This window comes from Scyliorhinus torazame, chromosome 4, assembly GCF_047496885.1.
Source record: "Scyliorhinus torazame isolate Kashiwa2021f chromosome 4, sScyTor2.1, whole genome shotgun sequence".
NCBI lineage: Eukaryota > Metazoa > Chordata > Chondrichthyes > Carcharhiniformes > Scyliorhinidae > Scyliorhinus > Scyliorhinus torazame.
The window spans coordinates 56,446,730-56,470,715 of NC_092710.1; the positions used below are offsets into that span (position 1 = coordinate 56,446,730).

At 48.6% G+C, this 23,986-nt stretch overlaps 1 protein-coding gene across 1 annotated transcript in view; it reads right to left on the reverse strand.

Moving 5' to 3' along the window:
• LOC140410232 (NACHT, LRR and PYD domains-containing protein 3-like) overlaps positions 1-23,986 on the reverse strand; it is a 197,696-nt gene that overhangs the window by 155,576 nt on the left and 18,134 nt on the right. The window contains exons 8-9 of the mRNA XM_072498184.1: positions 19,325-21,062; positions 3,371-3,457 (exon numbers count right to left, since the gene is read on the reverse strand). Of these exons, the coding sequence (XP_072354285.1) occupies positions 3,371-3,457; positions 19,325-21,062 (1,825 nt within the window). The remainder of the gene's footprint in view (positions 1-3,370; positions 3,458-19,324; positions 21,063-23,986) is intronic.

Below are 23,986 nucleotides of genomic sequence, written 5' to 3' on the forward strand. Positions count from 1 at the left end.
TGACAGTGAATACACACAGACTACACTGACACAGCCATGACAGTGAATACACACAGACTACACTGACACAGCCATGACAGTGAATACACACAGACTACACTGACACAGCCATGACAGTGACTATACAGACTACACTGACACAGCCATGACAGTGAATACACACAGACTACACTGACACAGTCATGACAGTGAATACACACAGACTACACTGACACAGCCATGACAGTGAATACACACAGACTACACTGACACAGCCATGACAGTGAATACACACAGACTACACTGACACAGCCATGACAGTGAATACACGCAGACTACACTGACACAGTCATGACAGTGAATACACACAGACTACACTGACACAGTCATGACAGTGAATACACACAGACTACACTGACACAGTCATGACAGTGAATACGCACAGACTACACTGACAGTTATGACAGTGAATACAAACAGACTACACTGACACAGCCATGACAGTGAATACACACAGACTACACTGACACAGCCATGACAGTGAATACACACAGACTACACTGACACAGCCATGACAGTGAATACACACAACACTGACACAGCCATGACAGTGAATACACACAGACTACACTGACACAGTCATGACAGTGAATACACACAGACTACACTGACACAGCCATGACAGTGAATACACACAACAACACTGACACAGCCATGACAGTGAATACACACAGACTACACTGACACAGTCATGACAGTGAATACACACAGACTACACTGACACAGCCATGACAGTGAATACACACAGACTACACTGACACAGTCATGACAGTGAATACACACAGACTACTGACACAGTCATGACAGTGAATACACACAGACTACACTGACACAGTCATGACAGTGAATACACACAGACTACACTGACACAGCCATGACAGTGAATACACACAGACTACACTGACACAGCCATGACAGTGAATACACACAGACTACACTGACACAGCCATGACAGTGAATACACACAACAACACTGACACAGCCATGACAGTGAATACACACAGACTACACTGACACAGTCATGACAGTGAATACACACAGACTACACTGACACAGCCATGACAGTGAATACACACAACAACACTGACACAGCCATGACAGTGAATACACACAGACTACACTGACACAGTCATGACAGTGAATACACACAGACTACACTGACACAGCCATGACAGTGAATACACACAGACTATACTGACACAGCCATGACAGTGAATACACACAGACTACACTGACACAGCCATGACAGTGAATACACGCAGACTACACTGACACAGTCATGACAGTGAATACACACAGACTACACTGACACAGTCATGACAGTGAATACACACAGACTACACTGACACAGTCATGACAGTGAATACGCACAGACTACACTGACACAGTCATGACAGTGAATACACACAGACTAAACTGACACAGCCATGACAGTGAATACACACAGACTACACTGACACAGCCATGACAGTGAATACACACAGACTACACTGACACAGCCATGACAGTGAATACACACAACAACACTGACACAGTCATGACAGTGAATACACCCAGACTACACTGACACAGTCATGACAGTGAATACACACAGACTACACTGACACAGCCATGACAGTGAATACACACAACAACACTGACACAGCCATGACAGTGAATACACACAGACTACACTGACATAGTCATGACAGTGAATACACACAGACTACACTGACACAGCCATGACAGTGAATACACACAGACTACACTGACACAGTCATGACAGTGAATACACACAGACTACTGACACAGTCATGACAGTGAATACACACAGACTACACTGACACAGTCATGACAGTGAATACACACAGACTACACTGACACAGCCATGACAGTGAATACACACAGACTACACTGACACAGCCATGACAGTGAATACACACAGACTACACTGACACAGCCATGACAGTGAATACACACAACAACACTTACACAGCCATGACAGTGTATACACACAGACTACACTGACACAGTCATGACAGTGAATACACACAGACTACACTGACACAGCCATGACAGTGAATACACACAACAACACTGACACAGCCATGACAGTGAATACACACAGACTACACTGACACAGTCATGACAGTGAATACACACAGACTACACTGACACAGCCATGACAGTGAATACACACAGACTACACTGACACAGTCATGACAGTGAATACACACAGACTACTGACACAGTCATGACAGTGAATACACACAGACTACACTGACACAGCCATGACAGTGAATACACACAGGCTACACTGACACAGTCATGACAGTGAATACACACAGACTACACTGACACAGCCATGACAGTGAATACACACAACAACACTGACACAGCCATGACAGTGAATACACACAGACTACACTGACACAGTCATGACAGTGAATACACACAGACTACACTGACACAGCCATGGCAGTGAATACACACAGACTACACTGACACAGTCATGACAGCATAGGAATTGAGCATTTTTACCATGCTTAGTTTTATTGGGCAGAGAAAGGCATCACCGGATACTTAGACAGAGAGAAAATACTAGTGAGTTAATCACAAATCAACTATCAAGACCCCTCTGTTGGACTTATTTCCTCAGAATTCAACGTTGAGTGGGCAAACCTGTACCTTGATATGTAATAAAACTTGATCGGAATTGGGCATTATCAGCAAAGGAAAATTAGAAGGAATGCATCAGGCGGGAAGGAGAATCGAACAGTAATAACTTTACTCTTCATTAAGTTAGTCTTAATTTGTATTTTCGGTGAAACAATAAGTGCATTTGGCTCAATATATTCGAAATATTTTCTGTCATAGTACATGATTAGCTTTCGGACTGTGTAATCTTTTACGACTTTTAAGACCGAAAAGGGAACTGTAATATCTTGCCTAATTTTTTAAGTACCACCCATTTTGTAATATTTTATATTCATAATTTTCTTTGTTATTTTTAAGGCTTCAAGCAGCTTTATCACCCTATCCTTCGTTTAAAAAATAGAGTAACTAATTGCAAACAAGTGAACACCATAAATCTTATTTCAGATTAATCAAAGATGTTACACCGGTTTATTCTGAGAGCGAAGGTGAGAATATCTGAGGTCGTTACTATCCAACCCGAAATCAGAGAAAAAAACATTACGTGAATCAGAATATATGCATGGTGTTTACTAATAACACTACTGACAATAATAATGTGCAGTGTTTATTAATGACACAATTGCTGATACTAATAATAATTTACAGCATCAGACATCCACGTATTACAAACACAATCTCACAATTCGGTACTTACTGCAGTTTCTGTATTTTACACTCCGGATTCTTCAGAGCTGCAGACAGTAGTTTCACTCCTGAATCCCCCAGGTTATTGTGACTGAGGCTAAACAGAGAGAGTGAGGAAAACATTAAAACAGGCTGAACTTTGACCAGGACGCAAGAGTTGGATTTTATTTGGGGTCAGCAACCGAAGGCTGGTGAGGAACTGATTAAAGTTATGGGGCTGGATTCTCCGCCGTGGGGGTGCTTTGGTTTGCCGGCGCCCGGGGGTTTCTCCACGGCGTGGGGCTGCCCCACAATGGGAAATCTCATTGACTGACCGGCGTAACGGAGAATCCCGACGGTGGGGTGAACCAGAAATCTGGCGCGGCGGGAGAGGGAATCCAGACCTTGATACTTCACCTCACGTGACTGCCCTTTCAATTGAATAGAAAATAAAATATTGAGCAGTATGAACTGATGGATAATTAACCATCACTGGTTTGGCAACTGATGGAAACTGCTTTCACCCCTTAGTATTTCGTTTTGGTTTATTCGTCCATGGAATGTCGCTGGCTAGGTGAACATTTATTGCCGACACACGGCTGCCCTTGTAAAGGTGAGGGTAATTAGGGATGGGCAATGAGCGCTGACACAGTCAGCGATGCCCACATCCTTTGAATGAATAAACAATCTCCCCAGTCCGGTCTCATTCCACGGTGATTAGAATTACCTTCGTGAAGCTCAGTGATTGGCCCAGTCGATTGTGGGAAATTTGTCTCACTTTTTAAAATATAGTTTTATTGGTTGTACAATGATTTACAGTGACATTTGTTATGGATAACACACAATACAAAACAAAGAAGAAAGAAAAAACGGCAGTCTACAAAATGGGTATAGAAACCGAAATAATGAAACAAACCTTTATACATTCACGCAAATCGACCTATGTACGGATATGGGACCCTGCTTTGCACCCGCGGAAGTTGGTTGCCAAAACCGTATTATCTTATTTATGCCGCTGCCCCCCCCCCCCCCCCCCCACGCGCTAGAACGTACGGGGAGAGGGGGTGTTGGTCATGCGTGCTTGGGGTTCGCTTCTGTGGCCGTTGTGGTGCCTCCACGTGTGCCTCTGCATGTTGTCCCTTCACGCCTGTTTTCCATGGGCGACATTCGCCAATAATGGGGCTATGTCCCCACTCCAGCGTCAAAACGCTGGCGTTTCACCCTGGACTTTCCTGGAAAAGTCCAGAGTGATTCTCCGACCTGAAGGGGGCTAGCAGGGCCCCGGAGTACTCCTAGCACAACATAGAACATACAGAGACTTCCGGGTGTGGCTATGCAGAGTTAGGTCGCATATTCGGTAGCTCCCGCTTGGAACGGACTTTTGGGCTCTTTTGCAGGGCCCCCACGGCATTTGTTTGACATTTCCCGGTGTGGGAAGAAGACTGCAGCATTCCCCTGACAGTGTCCCCCAGGAATGTTGTGTCTTTTGGCTACCAGACCCGGCAGAGACAGTAAAAGATGTGGCACGATGCTCGAGTCACTGATGGGTGTGGAGGCCCCTTCGAGGGTGCTGGAGCTGGACGGGGTACACCGGGTGCTGGCGAAGAAGCCCCAGGCAAATGAGCCGCCAAGGGCGATGGTGGTGAGATTTCACCGGTTCACGGACAGAGAGTGGGTCCTGAGATGGGCCAAGAAGGAGCAGAGCAGCAAGTGGGACAATGCAGAGATCCGAATATACCCGGACTGGAGCACGGAGTTTGCAAAGCGGAGAGCGGGTTTCAACCGGGCCAAAGCGGTTTGCACCGGAAAGAAGTGAAATTCGGAATGCTGCAGCCAGCGCCACTGTGGGTCACATACAAGGGCCAACACTATTACTTCGAAACGCCTGAAGAGGCGTGGACCTTTGTACAAGCCGAAAAGTTGGACTCTAACTGAGGGTTTGTGAGGGTAGGGGGGATGTTTGAGGTTTGATGTGTGATGGTTGTTGTATATAGGGGGTCAATCACGCGCAGGAAATGTTACATGGGCTGGGGGAGAGAGACAGAAGCTGCGCCAGAGGGGGGTGGTGCGGGCTTTGGAAAGCGCGGGGTGTTTTCCCGCACGCGGGAAGAAAGGCGGGAAGGGGAACAAAGGAATGCATATGGATTGGGAGACTCCCACACGGGGAGGTCAATGGGACGGCGGGGGAAGCCGGGGTCAGCAGGCGTCAGCTGACTTACGGGGGTGACATGGGGGGTGCAAAAAAGCTAGACTGGGGTCTAGCGGGGGGGGGGGGAGGGGAGAGGGAGGGGAGGGGGGGGGAGGGGGGGAAGGGGGGGGGGAAGGGTTGCTGCTGCACTGGCCGAAAGGGAATGGGACACAGAAGAGGTGGTCGGGACGGGGATCCCCTCTCTGGGGGACTGGAGGGTGAGGGAGGCGCGGACATTGGACTGGCCCAGAAAAGGAGATGGCTAGTCGGCGGGGCATGGGGGGGGTGAGAGCCCCTCCAATCCGGCTGATAACGTGGAATGTGAGGGGCCTGAATGGGCCGGTGAAGAGGGCCCGAGTGTTCGCGCACTTAAAGCGACTGAAGGCAGACGTGGCCATGCTCCAAGAGACACACCTGAAGGTGGCGGACCAGGTCAGGCTAAGAAAGGGATGGGTAGGACAGGTATTCCACTCGGGACTGGACACGAAGAATAGAGGGGTGGCAATATTGGTGGGAAAGCGGGTGTCGTTTGAGGCCAAGACTATTGAGGTGGACAATGGAGGGCGATATGTAATGGTGAGCGGTAGGCTGCAAGGGATGTGGGTGGTGTTGGTAAATGTATACGTCCCGAACTGGGATGATGCAGGATTCATGAAGCGCATGTTGGGGCACATTCCAGACCTGGAGATAGGAGGCCTGATAATGGGAGGGGACTTCAATACAGTGTTGGATCCAGCACTAGACCGCTCCAGATCAAGGACTGGAAAGAGGCCAGCGGCGGCCAAGGTACTTAGGGGTTTATGGATCAGATGGGGGGGGGAGTGGACCCATGGCGGTTTGCAAGGCCGCAGGCCAGGGAATTTTCTTTCTTCTCCCATGTACACAAAGCCTACTCCCGGATAGATTTCTTTGTTCTGGGTAGGGCGCTCATCCCGAGGGTGGAGGGGACGGAGTATTCGGCTGTAGCCGTTTCGGACCATGCCCCACACTGGGTGGAACTGGAGCTGGGAGAGGAGAGGGACCAACGCCCGTTGTGGCGGCTGGATGTGGTACTGCTGGCGGACGAGGTGGTGTGTGGGAAGGTGAGGGGGTGTATCGAAAGGTACTTGGAGGCCAACGACAACGGGGAGGTGCGGGTGGGGGTGTTATGGGAGGCGTTGAAGGCGGTGATCAGGGGAGAGCTAATTTCCATTAGGGCTCATAGGGAGAAGACAGAAGGTATGGAAAGGGAGAGGTTAGTGGGGGAGATTTTGAGAGTGGACAGGAGATACGCAGAGGCCCCGGAGGAAAGATTACTTGGGGAAAGACGACGGCTCCAGACGGAGTTTGACCTGTTGACCACAGGGAAGGCGGAGGCACAGTGGAGGAAAGCGTAGGGGGCGACCTACGAGTATAGGGAAAAGGCTAGTCGGATGCTGGCACACCAGCTCCGTAAGAGGATGGCAGCGAGGGAAATTGGGGGAGTCAAAGATGGAAGGGGAGCCACGGTTCGGAGTGCGACGAAAATAAACGAGGTATTCAAGGCCTTTTATGAAGAGCTGTACAGATCCCAGCCCCCAGCGGGGGAAGAGGGGATGAGACGATTCCTAGATCAGCTGAGATTCCCGAGGGTGGAGGAGCAAGAGGTGGCTGGTTTGGGGGCACCAATTGGGTTGGAGGAGCTGAGCAAGGGTTTGGGGAGCATGCAGGCGGGGAAGGCCCCGGGACCGGACGGATTCCCGGTGGAGTTCGACAGGAAGTACGCAGACCTGTTGGCCCCGCTACTGGTGAGGACCTTTAATGAGGCAAGAGAGGAGGGGACCCTGCCCCCGACAATGTCGGAAGCGACAATTTCTTTGATCCTAAAGCGGGACAAGGACGCACTGCAATGTGGCTCGTACAGGCCGATCTCGCTCCTCAATGTGGATGCAAAAGTGCTGGCCACGAGGATCGAGGACTGTGTCCCGGTGGAAATCCACGAGGACCAGAAGGGATTTGTAAAGGGCAGGCAACTAAACACCAATGTGCGGCGGCTCTTAAACGTGATAATGATGTCATAGGAGGAGGGAGAGGCGGAGATAGTGGCAGCTATGGACGCGGAGAAGGCCTTTGACCGAGTAGAGTGGGAGTACCTCTGGGAGGTGCTGCGCAGGTTTGGGTTCGGGGTAGGGTTTATCAATTGGGTTAAGCTCCTTTACAGAGTCCCGATGGCAAGTGTAGTGACGAAACGGCGGAGTTCGGAGTACTTTCGACTGTACCGAGGGACGAGGCAGGGGTGCCCCCTGTCCCCCTTGTTGTTCGCATTGGCGATCGAACCATTGGCCATGTCATTGAGGGAGTCTAATAAATGGAAGGGGGTGGTCCGAGGGGGAGAAGAGCATCGGGTGTCGCTATACGCGGATGACCTGTTGCTGTATGTGGCGGATCCAATGGAGGGGATGGTGGAGGTTATGCAGACTCTAAGGGAGTTTGGGGAGTTTTCGGGCTACAAGCTCAATGTAGGGAATAGTGAGCTCTTTGTATTACAGGCGGGGGACCAAGAAAGAGGGATAGGGGACCTACCGCTGAGGAGGGCGGAGGGGAGCTTTCGGTATCTGGGGATCCAGATAGCCAGGAGTTGGGGGACCCTACATAAACTGAATCTGACGAGGTTGGTGGAGCAAATGGAGGAGGATTTCAAAAGATGGGACATGTTACCGCTCTCGCTGGCGGGTAGAATGCAGTCGGTCAAAATGGTGGTCCTTCCGAGGTTTCTGTTTGTGTTTCAGTGCCTTCCCATCGTGATCACTAAGGCCTTTTTTAAGAGAGTAGGCAGGAGTATTATGGGGTTTGTGTGGGCGAATAAGATCCCAAGAGTAAGGAGAGGATTCCTGGAACGCAGCAGGGACCGAGGAGGGTTGGCGCTGCCAAACCTGGGGAGCTACTACTGGGCAGCAAATGTGGCTATGACCCGCAAGTGGGTTATGGAGGGAGAGGGGGCGGCATGGAAGAGGATGGAGATGGCGTCCTGTAAAGGAACGAGCCTGGGGGCGTTGGTGACGGCACCGCTGCCGCTCTCGCCGACAAAGTATACCACGAGCCCGGTGGTGGCCGCAACGCTAAGGATCTGGGGCCAGTGGAGACGGCACCGGGGTGCAATGGGAGCATCGGTAACCACCGGTTTGTCCTGGGGAAGATGGACGGGGGGCTCCAGAGCTGGCATCGGGCGGGGATTGGAAGAATGGGGGACCTGTTCATCGACGGGACGTTTGCGAGCCTAGGGGCACTGGAGGAGAGGTTCGAGTTACCCCCGGGAAATGCCTTTAGATATATGCAGGTGAGGGCTTTTGTGAGGCGACAGGTGAGGGAATTCCCGTTGCTCCCGGCACAAGAAGTTCAAGATAGGGTGATCTCGGGTGCATGGGTCGGGGAGGGCAAGGTGTCGGAAATACACCAGGAGTTGAAAGAAGAGGGGGAAGCGCTAGCAGAAGAGTTGAAGGGTAAATGGGAGGAGGAGCTGTGGGAGGAGATTGAGGAAGGTCTGTGGGCTGATGCCCTAGGTAGGGTTAATTCCTCCTCCTCGTGTGCCAGGCTCAGCCTGATACAATTTAAGGTGGTCCACAGAGCGCACTTGACGGGGGTGAGGTTGAGTAGGTTCTTTGGGGTAGAGGACAGATGTGGAAGGTGCTCAGGAAGTCCGGCGAACCATGTCCATATGTTTTAGTCATGCCCGGCACTGGAGGGGTTCTGGAGGGGAGTGGCGGGAGCAATATCTCAGGTGGTGAAAGTCCGGGTCAAGCCAAGCTGGGGGCTAGCAATATTTGGAGTAGTGGACGAGCCGGGAGTGCAGGAGGCGAAAGAGGCCGGCAGTCTGGCCTTTGCGTCCCTAGTAGCCCGGCGAAGGATCGTGCTAATGTGGAAGGAGGCGAAGCCCCCCAGCGTGGAGGCCTGGATAAACGACATGGCTGGGTTCATTAAGCTGGAGAGGATTAAGTTCGCCTTGAGAGGGTCTGCGCAGGGGTTCTACAGGCGGTGGCAACCATTCCTAGACTATCACGCGGAGCGTTAGAGGAAGGTCGGTCAGCAGCAGCAGCAACCCTGGGGGGAGGGGAAGAGGGGTGGGGAAAGGGGGGACTGCCTGGGAGGGTGGATGAGCAAGAGATAACATGAAGGGTTGGGGAAACTGGCAAGTACGGGTGAGGGCCAGTGTACAAAGCTGTGCAAATATATCATTTTGCCATGAATATATCGTGCTCTGCGCGATTTCTCGTTTGTTTTTTTTTGTTTGTTTTTTTTTGTTACGGGGGGGTGGGGGTGGGGGGGTTATTGTTTGTAAGGGAGAAAAATTGTGTTAAAAAACTTTAATAAATATATATTTTTTAAAACATAGAACATACAGTGCAGAAGGAGGCCATTCGACCCATCGAGTCTGCACCGACCCACTTAAGCCCTCAATTCCACCCTATCCCCGTAACCCAGTAACCCATCCTAACCTTTTTTTGGGGACACCAAAGGCAATTTAGCGCGGTCAATCCACCTAACCTGCACGTCTTTGGACTGTGGGAGGAAACCGGAGCACCCGGAGGAAACCCACGTAGACACAGGGAGAACGTGCAGACTCCGCACAGACAGTGACCCTAGCCGGAATCGAACCTGGGACCCTGGAGCTGTGAAGCAATTGTGCTAACTACTATGCTACCGTGCTGCCCCCTGTACAATGGTAAGGAAGTTATTCTGAACTTATAAAAGGCACTAGTCAGACCTCAGCTGGAATATTGTGTACAGTTTTGGGAGCCGCACCATGGGCAGGATGCGAACGTATTGGTGAGAATGCAGAACACGTTTACATGGATGGTTCCAGTGATGAGAAAATTCACTTATGAAGATAGTTTGAAGATGTTCAATCCTTGAACAATTTCTGTTCTCCTTGGAAAGAAGAGACCGAAAAGGAGATTAGCTAGGATTGTTCAAAACCATCAAGAGGCTGGACAGAATAGATAGGGAGAAACTGTTTCTGCTCATTAAATGTGAGGTAGTGCATTTTGGAAGGTCTAATGCAGGTCGGGAATATACAGTGAATGGTAGAACCCTCAAGAGTATTGAAAGGCAGAGAGGTCTAGGAGTACAGGTCCACAGGTCACTGAAAGGGGCAACACAGGTGGAGAAGGTAGTCAAGAAGGCATACGGCATGCTTGCCTTCATTGGCCGGGGCATTGAGTATAAGAATTGGCAAGTCATGTTGCAGCTGTATAGAACCTTAGTTAGGCCACACTTGGAGTATAGTGTTCAATTCTGGTCGCCACACTACCAGAAGGGTGTGGAGGCTTTAGAGAGGGTGCAGAAGAGATTTAGCAGAATGTTGCCTGGTATGGAGGGCATTAGCTATGAGGAGCGGTTGAATAAACTCGGTTTGTTCTCACTGGAACGACGGAGGTTGAGGGGCGACCTGATAGAGGTATACAAAATTATGAGGGGCATAGACAGAGTGGATAGTCAGAGGCTTTTCCCCAGGGTAGAGGGGTCAATTACTAGGGGGCATAGGTTTAAGGTGAGAGGGGCAAGGTTTAGAGTAGATGTACGAGGCAAGTTTTTTTACGCAGAGGGTAGTGGGTGCCTGGAACTCGCTACCGGAGGAGGTAGTGGAAGCAGGGACGATAGGGACATTTAAGGGGCATCTTGACAAATATATGAATAGGATGGGAATAGAGGGATACGGACCCAGGAAGTGTAGAAGATTGTAGTTTAGTCGGGCAGCATGGTCGGCACGGGCTTGGAGGGCCGAAGGGCCTGTTCCTGTGCTGTACATTTCTTTGCTCTTTGTTCTAAAGGATTGAGGATGAGAGGGCACAGATTTAAAGTGACTTGAAAATAAAGCAAATGTGACGTGAGAAGAAATACCTTTTCACACTGAGTGCTTCAGATCTGGAATGCACTGTCTGGAAGTGTGGTGGAGGCAGGTTCAATTCAGGCATTCAAGAGGACATTAGATAATCACTTGAATAGAAACAATGTGCCGGGGGTGCGGGTAAAAGGCAGGGAAATGGGAATGCGGTGCAGACACGATGGGCAGAGTGGCCTACCTCTGTCCGGCAACAATTCTCTGATTCTATGATCAGAATTGTAGTGGTTCAGAATGCAGCTCAGAGCCAGCTTGCAAAGAACATAGAACATAGAACATAGAAAATACAGCACAGAACAGGCCCTTCGGCCCACGATGTTGTGCCGAACCTCTATCCTAGATTAATCATAGATTATCATTGAATTTACAGTGCAGAAGGAGGCCATACGGCCCTTTGAGTCTGCACCAGCTCTTGGAAAGAGCACCCTACCCAAACTCAACACCTCCACCCAACACCAAGGGCAATTTGGACATTAAGGGCAATTTATCATTGGCCAATTCACCTAACCTGCACATCTTTGGACTGTGGGAGGAAACCGGAGCACCCGGAGGAAACCCACGCAGACACGGGGAGGACGTGCAGACTCCGCACAGTCAGTGACCCAAGCCGGAATCGAACCTGGGACCCTGGAGCTGTGAAGCATTTGTGCTATCCACAATGCTACCGTGCTGCCCTTGAGAACAAATAAATCTACACTATATCATTTTACCGTCATCCATGTACCTATCCAATAGCTGCTTGAAGGTCCCGAATGTTTCCGACTCTACTACTTCCACAGGCAGTGCATTCCATGCCCCCACTACTCTCTGGGTAAAGAACCTACCTCTGATATCCCTCCTATATCTTCCACCTTTCACCTTAAATTTATGTCCCCTTGTAATGGTTTGTTCCACCCGGGGAAAAAGTCTCTGACTGTCTACTCTATCTATTCCCCTGATCATCTTATAAACCTCTATCAAGTCGCCCCTCATCCTTCTCCGTTCTAATGAGAAAAGGCCTAGCACCCTCAACCTTTCCTCGTAAGACCTACTCTCCATTCCAGGCAACATCCTGGTAAATCTTCTTTGCACCTTTTCCAAAGCTTCCACATCCTTCCTAAAATGAGGCGACCAGAACTGTACACAGTACTCCAAATGTGGCCTTACCAAAGTTTTGTACAGCTGCATCATCACCTCACGGCTCTTAAATTCAATTCCTCTGTTAATGAACGCGAGCACACCATAGGCCTTCTTCACAGCTCTATCCACTTGAGTGTCAACTTTCAAAGATGTATGAACATAGACCCCAAGATCTGTCTGCTCCTCCACATTGCCAAGAACTCTACCGTTAACCCTGTATTCCGCATTCATATTTGTCCTTCCAAAATGGACAACCTCACACTTTTCAGGGTTAAACTCCATCTGCCACTTCTCAGCCCAGCTCTGCATCCTATCTATGTCTCTTTGCAGCCGACAACAGCCCTCCTTACTATCCACAACTCCACCAATCTTCGTATCGTCTGCAAATTTACTGACCCACCCTTCAACTCCCTCATCCAAGTCATTAATGAAAATCACAAACAGCAGAGGACCCAGAACTGATCCCTGCGGTACGCCACTGGTAACTGGGATCCAGGCTGAATATTTGCCATCCACCACCACTCTCTGACTTCTATCGGTTAGCCAGTTCGTTATCCAACTGGCCAAATTTCCCACTATCCCATGCCTCCTTACTTTCTGCATAAGCCTACCATGGGGAATTTTATCAAATGCCTTACTAAAATCCATGTACACTACATCCACTGCTTTACCTTCATCCACATGCTTGGTCACCTCCTCAAAGAATTCAATAAGATTTGTAAGGCAAGACCTACCCCTCACAAATCCGTGCTGACTATCCCTAATCAAGCAGTGTCTTTCCAGATGCTCAGAAATCCTATCCTTCAGTACCCTTTCCATTACTTTGCCTACCACCGAAGTAAGACTAACTGGCCTGTAATTCCCAGGGTTATCCCTAGTCCCTTTTTTGAACAGGGGCACGACATTCGCCACTCTCCAATACCCTGGTACCACCCCTGTTGACAGTGAGGACGAAAAGATCATTGCCAACGGCTCTGCAATTTCACCTCTTGATTCCCATAGAATCCTTGGATATATCCCGTCAGGCCCGGGGGACTTGTCTATCCTTAAGTTTTTCAAAATGCCCAACACATCTTCCTTCCTAACAAGTATTTCCTCGAGCTTACCAATCTGTTTCACACTGTCCTCTCCAACAATATCGCCCCTCTCATTTGTAAATACAGAAGAAAAGTACTCGTTCAAGACCTCTCCTATCTCTTCAGACTCAATACACAATCTCCCGCTACTGTCCTTGATCGGACCTACCCTCGCTCTAGTCATTCTCATATTTCTCACATATGTGTAAAAGACCTTGGGGTTTTCCTTGATCCTACCCGCCAAAGATTGTTCATGCCCTCTCTTAGCTCTCCTAATCCCTTTCTTCAGTTCCCTCCTGGCTATCTTGTATCCCTCCAATGCCCTGTCTGAACCTTGTTTCCTCAGCCTTACATAAGTCACCTTTTTCCTCTTAACAAGACATTCAACCTCTCTTGTCAACCATGGTTCCCTCACTCGACCATCTCTTCCCTGCCTGACAGGGACATACATATCAAGGACACGTAGCACCTGTTCCTTGAACAAGTTCCACATTTCACTTGTGTCCTTCCCTGCCAGCCTATGTTCCCAACTTATGCACTTCAATTCTTGTCTGACAACATCGTATTTACCCTTCCCCCAATTGTAAACCTTGCCCTGTTGCACGTACCTATCCCTCTCCATTACTAAAGTGAAAGTCACAGAATTGTGGTCACTATCTCCAAAATGCTCCCCCACTAACAAATCTATCACTTGCCCTGGCTCATTACCCAGTACTAAATCCAATATTGCCCCTCCTCTGGTCGGACAATCTACATACTGTGTTAGAAAAGCTTCCTGGACACACTGCACAAACACCACCCCATCCAAACTATTTGATCTAAAGAGTTTCCACTCAATATTTGGGAAGTTAAAGTCGCCCATGACTACTACCCTATGACTTCTGCACCTTTCCAAAATCTGTTTCCCAATCTGTTCCTCCACATCTCTGCTACTATTGGGGGGCCTATAGAAAACTCCTAACAAGGTGACTGCTCCTTTCCTATTTCTGACTTCAACCCATACTACCTCAATAGGGTGATACTCCTCGAACTGCCTTTCTGCAGCTGTTATACTATCTCTAATTAATAATGCCACCCCCCCACCTCTTTTACCACCCTCCCTAATCTTATTGAAACATCTATAACCAGGGACCTCCAACAACCATTTCTGCCCCTCTTCTATCCAAGTTTCCGTGATGGCCACCACATCGTAGTCCCAAGTACCGATCCATGCCTTAAGTTCACCCACCTTATTCCTGATGCTTCTTGCGTTGAAGTATACACACTTCAACCCATCTCCGTGCCTGCAAGTACTCTCCTTTGTCAGTGTTCCCTTCCCCGCTGCCTCATTACACGCTTTGGCGTCCTGAATATCGGCTACCTTAGTTGCTGGACTACAAATCCGGTTCCCATTCCCCTGCCAAATTAGTTTAAACCCTCCCGAAGAGTACTAGAAAACCTCCCTCCCAGGATATTGGTGCCCCTCTGGCTCAGGTGCAACCCGTCCTGCTTGTACAGGTCCCACCTTCCCCAGAATGCGCTCCAATTATCCAAATACCTGAAGCCCTCCCTCCTACACCATTCCTGCAGCCACGTGTTCAACTGCACTCTCTCCCTATTCCTAGACTCGCTATCACGTGGCACCGGCAACAAACCAGAGATGACAACTCTGTCTGTCCTGGCTTTTAACTTCCAGCCTAACTCCCTAACCTTGTTTATTACCTCCACACCCCTTTTCCTACCTATGTCGTTGGTACCAATGTGCACCACGACTTCTGGCTGCTCCCCCTTCCCCTTAAGGATCCTGAAGACACGATCCGAGACATCCCTGACCCTGGCACCCGGGAGGCAACATACCTTCCGGGAGTCTCGCTCGCGACCACAGAATCTCCTATCTATTCCCCTAACCATTGAATCTCCTACAACTATTGCTTTTCTATTCTCCCCCCTTCCCTTCTGATCCCCAGAGCCAGACTCAGTGCCAGAGACCTGGCCGCTAGGGCCTTCCCCCGGTAGGTCATCCCCCCCAACAGCATCCAAAACGGTATACTTGTTTTGAAGGGGAACGGCCACGAGGGATCCCTGCACTGTCTGCCTGTTTGTTTTTTTCCCCCTGACTGTAACCCAGCTATTCTTGTCCTGTACCTTGGGTGTGGTTACCTCCTTGTAACTCTTCTCAATCACCCCCTCTGCCTCCTGGATGATCCGAAGTTCATCCAGCTTCAGCTCCAGTTCCCTAACACGGTCTTTGAGGAGCTGAAGTTGGGTGCACTTCCCGCAGGTATAGTCAGTGGGGACACCGGTGGTATCCCTCACCACCCACATCCTACAGGAGGAGCATGTAACTGCCCTAGCCTCCATCCCCTCTTACCTGACAGAATATAGCTGCCCTGTGGAAAGGTAATGAGGGATGGGAAATACAAGTTGCCCGAGTCAGCAATGCTCACATCCCCTAAAGTAATTTAAAAAACAGAATTGGAAGAAGTTTTAAATAATTAGACCTCAGAAGATATTCCTACACAATCATCAAAATTTAAGATATTCCATTCTCCCCACCAGTCAGCAGATGATTACATAGGATGCTGCTGGGCTGATTTTCCTTTGTGGTCGGTGCAGCTAAGAATTTATATGGTTCATTATCAGGATTTGGAAAGACATTTTCTCTGCACATGTGTGTATAATGGTTACAATATCTAGATTAGCGGACTGGTCCATATTTAAGAACTCAGCGACCAACTTAAATGGTTGCCACCACCGTCACAGACTTGATCAGTAAATGTGTGGACGACTGCCTGCCAAAGAAAGCAGTACGTACGTTCCCCAACCGGAAACCACGGCTCAATCGCAAGAAGGACAGGTTTGAGACGTTCAAGGCAGACGACCCTGACCCATACAGGAAATCCAAGTACGACCTCCGCAAAGCCATCCGAGATGCCAAGAGAGAATATCAAACCAAGCTAGAGTCACAGACAGACTCTCGGCGGTTGTGGCAAGGCCTAAACAACATAATGGGCTACAAAGCGAAGCCGAGCAGTATCTCCAGCAGCAGCGCACCCCTCCCCAATGAACTCAATGCATTCTATTCTCGGTTCGAGCAGGAAACCAACGATCAGCTGTCGAGTGCCCCAGCAGCCCATAACTCACCCATACCCACATCACAGCTTCCAAAGTCAGATTGGCCTTCCTGAAGGTGAACCCTCGGAAGGCGACGGGCCCGGACGGGATCCGTGGTCGTGCACTCAGAGTCTGCGCGGACCAGCTGGCAGATGTGTTCACGGACATCTTTAATCTGTCCTTACTCCAGTCTGAGGTCCCCACCTGCTTCAAGAAGACCACCATCATACCGGTGCCAAAGAAGAACCAGGCAACGTGCCTCAATGACTACCGTCCGGTGGCCCTGACTTCAGTCGTAATAAAGTGCTTTTAGAGGTAGGTCATGAAGCGCATCACCTCCATACTCCCAGAACGCCTTGATCCACTGCAATTCGCATACTGCTGCAACCGGCCCACAGCAGACGCCATTTCCCTGGCCCTACACTCATCCCGAGAGCATCTCGACAACAAGGACTCCTACATCAGACTCCTATTTATTGACTACAGCTCTGCCTTCAACACCATAATCCCAGCCAAACTCATATCAAAGCTCCAAAACCTAGGACTTGGCTCCCCACTCTGCAACTGGATCCTCGATTTTCTGACCAACAGACCACAATCAGTAAGAATGAAGAACAACACCTCCTCCACAATAGTCCTCAATACCGGGGCCCCTCAAGGCTGCATACTTAGCCCCCTACTCTACTCCCTGTACACACACGACTGCGTGGCAAAACTTGGTTCCAACTCCATCTACAAGTTTGCTGACAATACAACTATAGTGGGCCGGATTTCGAATAATGACGAGTCCGAATACAGGAGGGAGATAGAGAACTTTGTGGAATGGTGAAGCGACAACAATCTCTCCCTCAATGCCAGCAAAACTAAAGTACTGTACACACTCCTGTCAGCATCAACGGGGCCGAGGTGGAGATGGTTAGCAGTTTCAAATTCCTAGGGGTGCACATCTCCAAAAATCTGTCCTGGTCCACCCACGTCAATGCTACCACCAACAGCGCCTATACTTCCTCAGGAAACTAAGGAAATTCAGCATGTCCACATTAACTCTTACCAACTTTTACAGATGCACCACAGAAAGCATCCTATCGGGCTGCATCGCAGCCTGGTATGGCAACTGCTCGGCCCAGGACCGCAAGAAACTTCAGAGTCGTGAACACAGCTCAGTCCATCACACAAACCTGCCTCCCACCCATTGACTCGATCTACACCTCCCGCTGCCTGGGGAAAGAGGGCAGCATAATCAAAGATCCCTCCCACCCGGCTTACTCACTCTTCCAACTTCTTCCATCGGGCAAGAGGTACAGAAGTCTGAGAACACGCATGAACAGACTCAAAAACAGCTTCTTCCCCACTGTCACCAGACTCCTAAATGACCCTCTTATGGACTGACCTCATTAACACTACACCCCTGTATGCTTCATCCGATGCCAGTGCTTATGTAGTTACATTGTATATGTTGTGTCGCCCTATCATGTATTTTCTTTTATTTCCTTTTCTTTTCATGTACTTAATGATCTGTTGAGCTGCTCGCAGAAAAATACTTTTCACTGTACCTCGGTACACGTGACAATAAACAAATCCAATCCAATCCAATCATTTTCGGGTAATTAGATTCCATTGTTTCTTTGCATTTTAGTTCCATGCTGAAACACTTTGTGTCACTCATAAGTACAGAATCATAGGATCCATACAGTGCAGAATGAGGACATTTGGCCCATCGAGTCTGCACCGGTCCTTAGGCAGAGCACCCTACTTTAGTAAAACAAGAATTTGTTAGCATAATTCTTATTTTCTAGTGTGGAATTTTACACTCTTCTTAATTATAAACTTTTTCTGACTCTTTCTCTCTTTGACTAAACTGGTCGGCATATTTTCCTTCTTTTTAAAAAATTAATTTACGGGATGTGGGCATCGCTGGTCAGTCAGCATTTATTGCCCATCCCTAGTTGCCCTTCAGAAGGTGGTGGTGAGTTGTCTTCTTGAACCGCTGCAGTCCTTGAGGTGCAGGTACACCCACTGTGCTGTTAGGGAGGGAGTCCCTGGATTTTTCCCCAGCGACAGTGAATGAACGACAATATATTTCCAAGTCAGGGTGATGAGTGACTTGGAGGAGAACCTCCCGGTGGTGGGGTTCCCAGGTATCTGCTGCTCTTGTCCTTCTAGATGGTAGTGTTCGTGGGTTTGGAAGGTGTTGTCGAAGGAACTTTGGTGAGTTATTGCAGTGCATCTTGTAGATGGTACACACGGCTGCCACTGTTCGTCGGTGGTGTAGGGTTTGAATGTTTGTGGAAGGAGGAGCAATCAAGTGGGCTGCTTTGTCCTGGATGGTGTCGAGCTTCTTGAGTTTTGTTGAAGCTGCACTCATCCAGGTAAGTGGAGAGTATTCCATTACACTCCTGACTTGTGCCTTGTAGATGGTGGGTAAGATTTGGGGGGGTCAGGAGGTGAGCTACTCGCTGTAGGGTTCCCAGCCATTTACCTGCCCTGGTAGCCACAGTATTAATGTGGCTAGTACAGTTCAGTTTCTGATCAATGGTAACCCCCAGGATGTTGATTGTGGGGGATTCAGCGATGGGAATGCCATTGAATGTCTATAATGGAATAAATTAATTCTCAAAAATTAAAATACCAACTACGTGACCAAACCTTTACCTCAGTTCCTTGCATTTGTGCAGAACGGGTTCCAGCCGCTGCAGTCCTTCACACTGAATGTAGCAGCCAACTAGATCGAGGTGTTTTATTGTATCACAGAGTCCAATGACATGAGACAGGACTGCACAGTCAATTGGGGTCAGTCGCAATTCACTAAATGTAATTATTTCCACAGATCCCACTGTCTTCTGAGCCAGTGCTTTATTTTGAGACTCAAATAGGTAGTGGAATGTGTTCAGGGGGTTCCTTTTACCAGATTCACTCTCTGTGTTTCCGATCTGTCCTTCAACCTTCTCCTTCACCCAGTCAATCACTCGACAGGTTGTTTGATGAAGAAATTGACCCAGAAACGTCTCCAGGGGCCGAGCTGCCTGTGGGGAGGAGAGCCCAGCAACAAAACGGAGAAATATCTCAAATCGTCCATCTCTCTTGATGTGGGCTTCACTGAGGAGTTTCCCAATGTCTCCGGGATCTGGAGTCAGGAATTGTGCGAGTGCAGCTACAAACTCTTGGATGGTGAGGTGTGGGAATGTGTAAACCACACTCTGGACAGAATCATCTCTCTCCAAAAGTTCCATCAGGAACCCAGACAGGAACTGGGAAGGTTGCAGATTGTACTGGATCAGATCTGCATTTCTAAACACAATCTTCTTCTCGGAGACTCCTGCGAAGGCCATCTCACCAAGCTTCAGTAACACATCGCGGGGACTTTCAATCTCCCGGCCATGGTTTTTCAGAATGTTGTAAATATAGTAGGAATATAGTTGGGTGATGGTCTTGGGAACTTGCTGCTGTTTCCTGTCTCTTTGTGTAAAGAAGGGACCCAGTGACAGGCCGAGGATCCAGCAGTAGGAAGGGTTGTAGCACATGGTGTACAGGATCTCGTTCTCCTCCACATGTTCGAAAACAGCTGCTGCTACCGTCTGATCTTCAAAAAACTTGTTGAAATATTCCTTCCGTTCATCACCAACAAATCCCAGGATTTCAGCCCAGACACTGATCTCAGCCTTTTCCAATAAATGTAATGCAGTGGGGCGGCTGGTCACTAGCACTGAACATCCTGGGAGCAGCTTGTGCTGTATTAAACTGTACACAATGTCAGACACTCCACACCAGCATTCGGGATCTGTGCACGTGGACTGAGGTTCTATATTTCTCCGATTGTCAGCAAAATCAATCCTGTCATTGAATTCATCCAAACCATCGAATATAAACAGCAATCCCTCTGGATTCTTCCAGAGTTCTCCCAGAACATTCCCAAAGTAAGGATAGAAAAACAGTATCAGATTTCTCAGGTTTATTCTACAGTTAATTGTGTTCAAATCCCGGAATTTAAAACTGAAAACAAATTGAAAGTTTGGGTATATTTTCCCAGTGGCCCAGTCATAAACAATCTTTTGTACCATTGTTGTTTTTCCAATTCCCGGGACTCCACTCACTACTGCTGAACTCCCAGATTTGGAATTTCTCTCGGAAAAGCTGCTCTGGAACAATTGATTAGTTTGGATTTTCTCCAGTTCTTCCTGGAGATGTTTCTCTCTCCACTCTTCATGGTCTCGGCCTCTTGCCAGCAGTTCATGTTCTACAAGTGTCCGATCTCGAACCGTAGAAATTATCGTTAGCTCAGCGTATCGATCAACCAGCTGGAAAATCTTAACCTTCTCCTTTATTAGGATAGTGTTCACTCTCAGTGTTTCAGTTTGTACCCGGAGTGTCTCCTTGTGTTTCTGTTGAACATCTACAATTAGAACAGACAGAACATGTTAGTTGTGCTATAGCACCCTGTTACTCAATCGATAGATTAATTTTAGTTTCAGTCAAGGTTTGTCCAGAAATTAAAACTTAGTTCACAGAATCTTTGTTTGAAAATGAACAATGCCTAATTAAGGTTTCAAATCATCACTTGTTTCTAATATTTACTGAACGTGGAGACTTTACAAAGGTAATATTTTCTTTCTGGTTAATACTTTCTGACCTGCCTTTAGTATAGACACCCCATTGAGAATCTGCAAGGGTGAGATGAAAGTTGATGTTCCAGTCGATCAGTTTCTGAAATCGTTCGTGAAGCCCGTCTGCTACAGAAGTGGTCAATGGGATATTGGATATCAAGTGGGAGAGGGAGAGATTGCAATTGATCAGGATTCTCACTCTTGTTCTATCCTGTCTTCAAAACGTTATCTTTGATATTGTGTGTGAACCGTGAGAGCAATGCTGAGAGTTCCAGTATTCTATTAGACTGTTGCAAGGTTATCCGAGTTATTGGGGAGCCCATTGATTCAGTTGTCTGGCTGCTCCATGTGGGTAAGAGCGTGGCAGCAGCAAGGCGTTAGATTCCTGTTCTGGCTGAGGTGGATTCAGGGCCCCCTTCATTGCCCAACCATGGTTGAGATCATTCAGCTGCCGTCCCGATCTGCCTTCGGGCAGAGAACTCGTATAGTTACCTTCCCCTGTTGTATTGTGTTTCAGAAATAACTTTCAAACTTTCAGGAGTCTTGCACACAATATAATTGATTGTGTTTTTATAACTGTCCAGTCATGTTATGGGTTAAACTAGAAGTTGATCAACTTCACGGTGTAATTTTAGAACAATAAACATTTACAGTTCATTTGAACTTTTTATCAATAATTATAATCTTTAATTAATTTTGCTTCTTGTTTTCTATAATGTAGTTCTGGGAAATTGACAAGCATGTTTTTTTTAGCTTTTACATTGCGTTCAATCACAAGCCTTGATTTAAAGGAATATTCTTCGAATATAGTGTGCTCGATTTCACCGTCATTAGGAAACATTCTACTAGTCCCCCATTAACACTGGATATTCCCTTTTCCTCACATTTATTCTACAGGTTCAATTGTGTGAACATCTGGAGATATTCTCATTTATAAAATGGTTTCTGACATCTCATTCTTTCCTGTGAAATGGGATAAATCAGAGCTTCGGAACGACAGGCCTCCGAGCCTGACAGCTGTTACTGGGAAGATTGTGGAAGGGACAAGAAGACATGTTCTTTAAGATCACTGGGAAAGGGAATAGACCATTAGAAATTCAAATCAGGGGCGAAATTCTCCGGTATCGGTGTGGTGTCCGCCGACTGGCGCCCAAAACGGCGCAAATCAGTCGGGCATCGCGCCGCCCCAAAGGTGCGGAATGCTCCGCATCTTTGGGGGCCGAGCCCCAACCTTAAGGGGCTAGGCCGGCAACGGACGAATTTCCGCCCCTCCAGCTGGTGCGGAAATGACATCTCCGGGCGGCGCATGCGCGGGAGCGTTAGCGGCCGCAGACGGCATTCCCGCGCATGCGCAGTGGAGGGAGTCTCTTCCGCCTCCGCCATGGTGGAGACCGTGGCGAAGGAGGAAAGGAAAGAGTGCCCCCACAGAACAGGCCCGCCAGCAGATCGGTGGGCCCCGATCGCGGGCCAGGCCACCATGGGGGCACCTCCCAGGGCCAGATTGCCCCACGCACCCCCCCCCCCCAGGACCCCGGAGCCCGCCCGCGCCGCCTTGTCCCACCGGTAAAGTAGGTGGTTTAATCTACGCCGGCGGGACAGGCATTTTAGCGGCGGGACGTCGGCCCATCTGGGCTGGAGAATCGTGGGGGGGGCCCCGCCAACCGGCGCGGCGCGATTCCCGCCCCCGCCGAATATCTGGTGCCGGAGAATTCGGCAACCGGCGGGGGCGGGATTCACGCCAGTCCCCGGCGATTCTCCGACCCAGCGGGGGGTTGGAGAATCTCGCCCCAGATCTTCAACAAAATGTTTTTTTATTTTTTTAAACATTTTATTGAGACATTTATGGTTTTATAACAATAAATGATACAAATACAAATGTAAACATAGTTCAGTGCGTAACACATCCCTCCATCTCCCATTGTTACCACCTAATCTAGACAGAAAAATAGCCTAATTCCCCCCTCCCCCACTTTATTGAACTGAATCTGCTGACAGTTTAGTTTTCTCCAAAGAAGTCTATAAACGGCTGCCACCTCCGAACGATCCCTAACGTTGATTCTCTCAGGGCGAACTTAATTTTCTCAAGGCTAAGAAACCCAGCCATGTTGCTAACCAATACCCCTGATTTTGAGGACTTCAAGTCCCTCCATGCTAGCAATATCCGTCTCCGGGCTACCAAAGAGACAAAGGCCAAAATGTCAGCCTCTCTCGCCCCTAGACTCCCAGATCCGACACCCCAAAAATTGCCACCCCTGGATTCGGCGCCACCCTCGCTTTCAGTACATTGGACATGACATCCGCAAATCCCTGTCAGAATCCCCTGAACTTCGGGCATGCCCAGAACATGACCCTTTTATGGACTGACCTCATTAACACTACACCCTGTATGCTTCATCCGATGCCGGTGCTTATGTAGTTACATTGTATACCTTGTGTTGCCCTATTATGTATTTTCTTTTATGTATTTTCTTTTAGTTCCAGTTCATTTCATGTACTCAATGATCTGTTGAGCTGCTCGCAGAAAAATACTTTTCACTGTACCTCGGTACATGTGACAATAATCCAATCCAATGTGGACATGGTTTGCGGGCCCTCCCGCACACCTCCCTCACCTGTCCTCCACCGCAAAAAACCTACTCATCCGGGCCACCGTTATGTGTGCCCTTGAATTGGATCAGCCTGAGCCTGGCACATGATGACGATGTGTTGACTC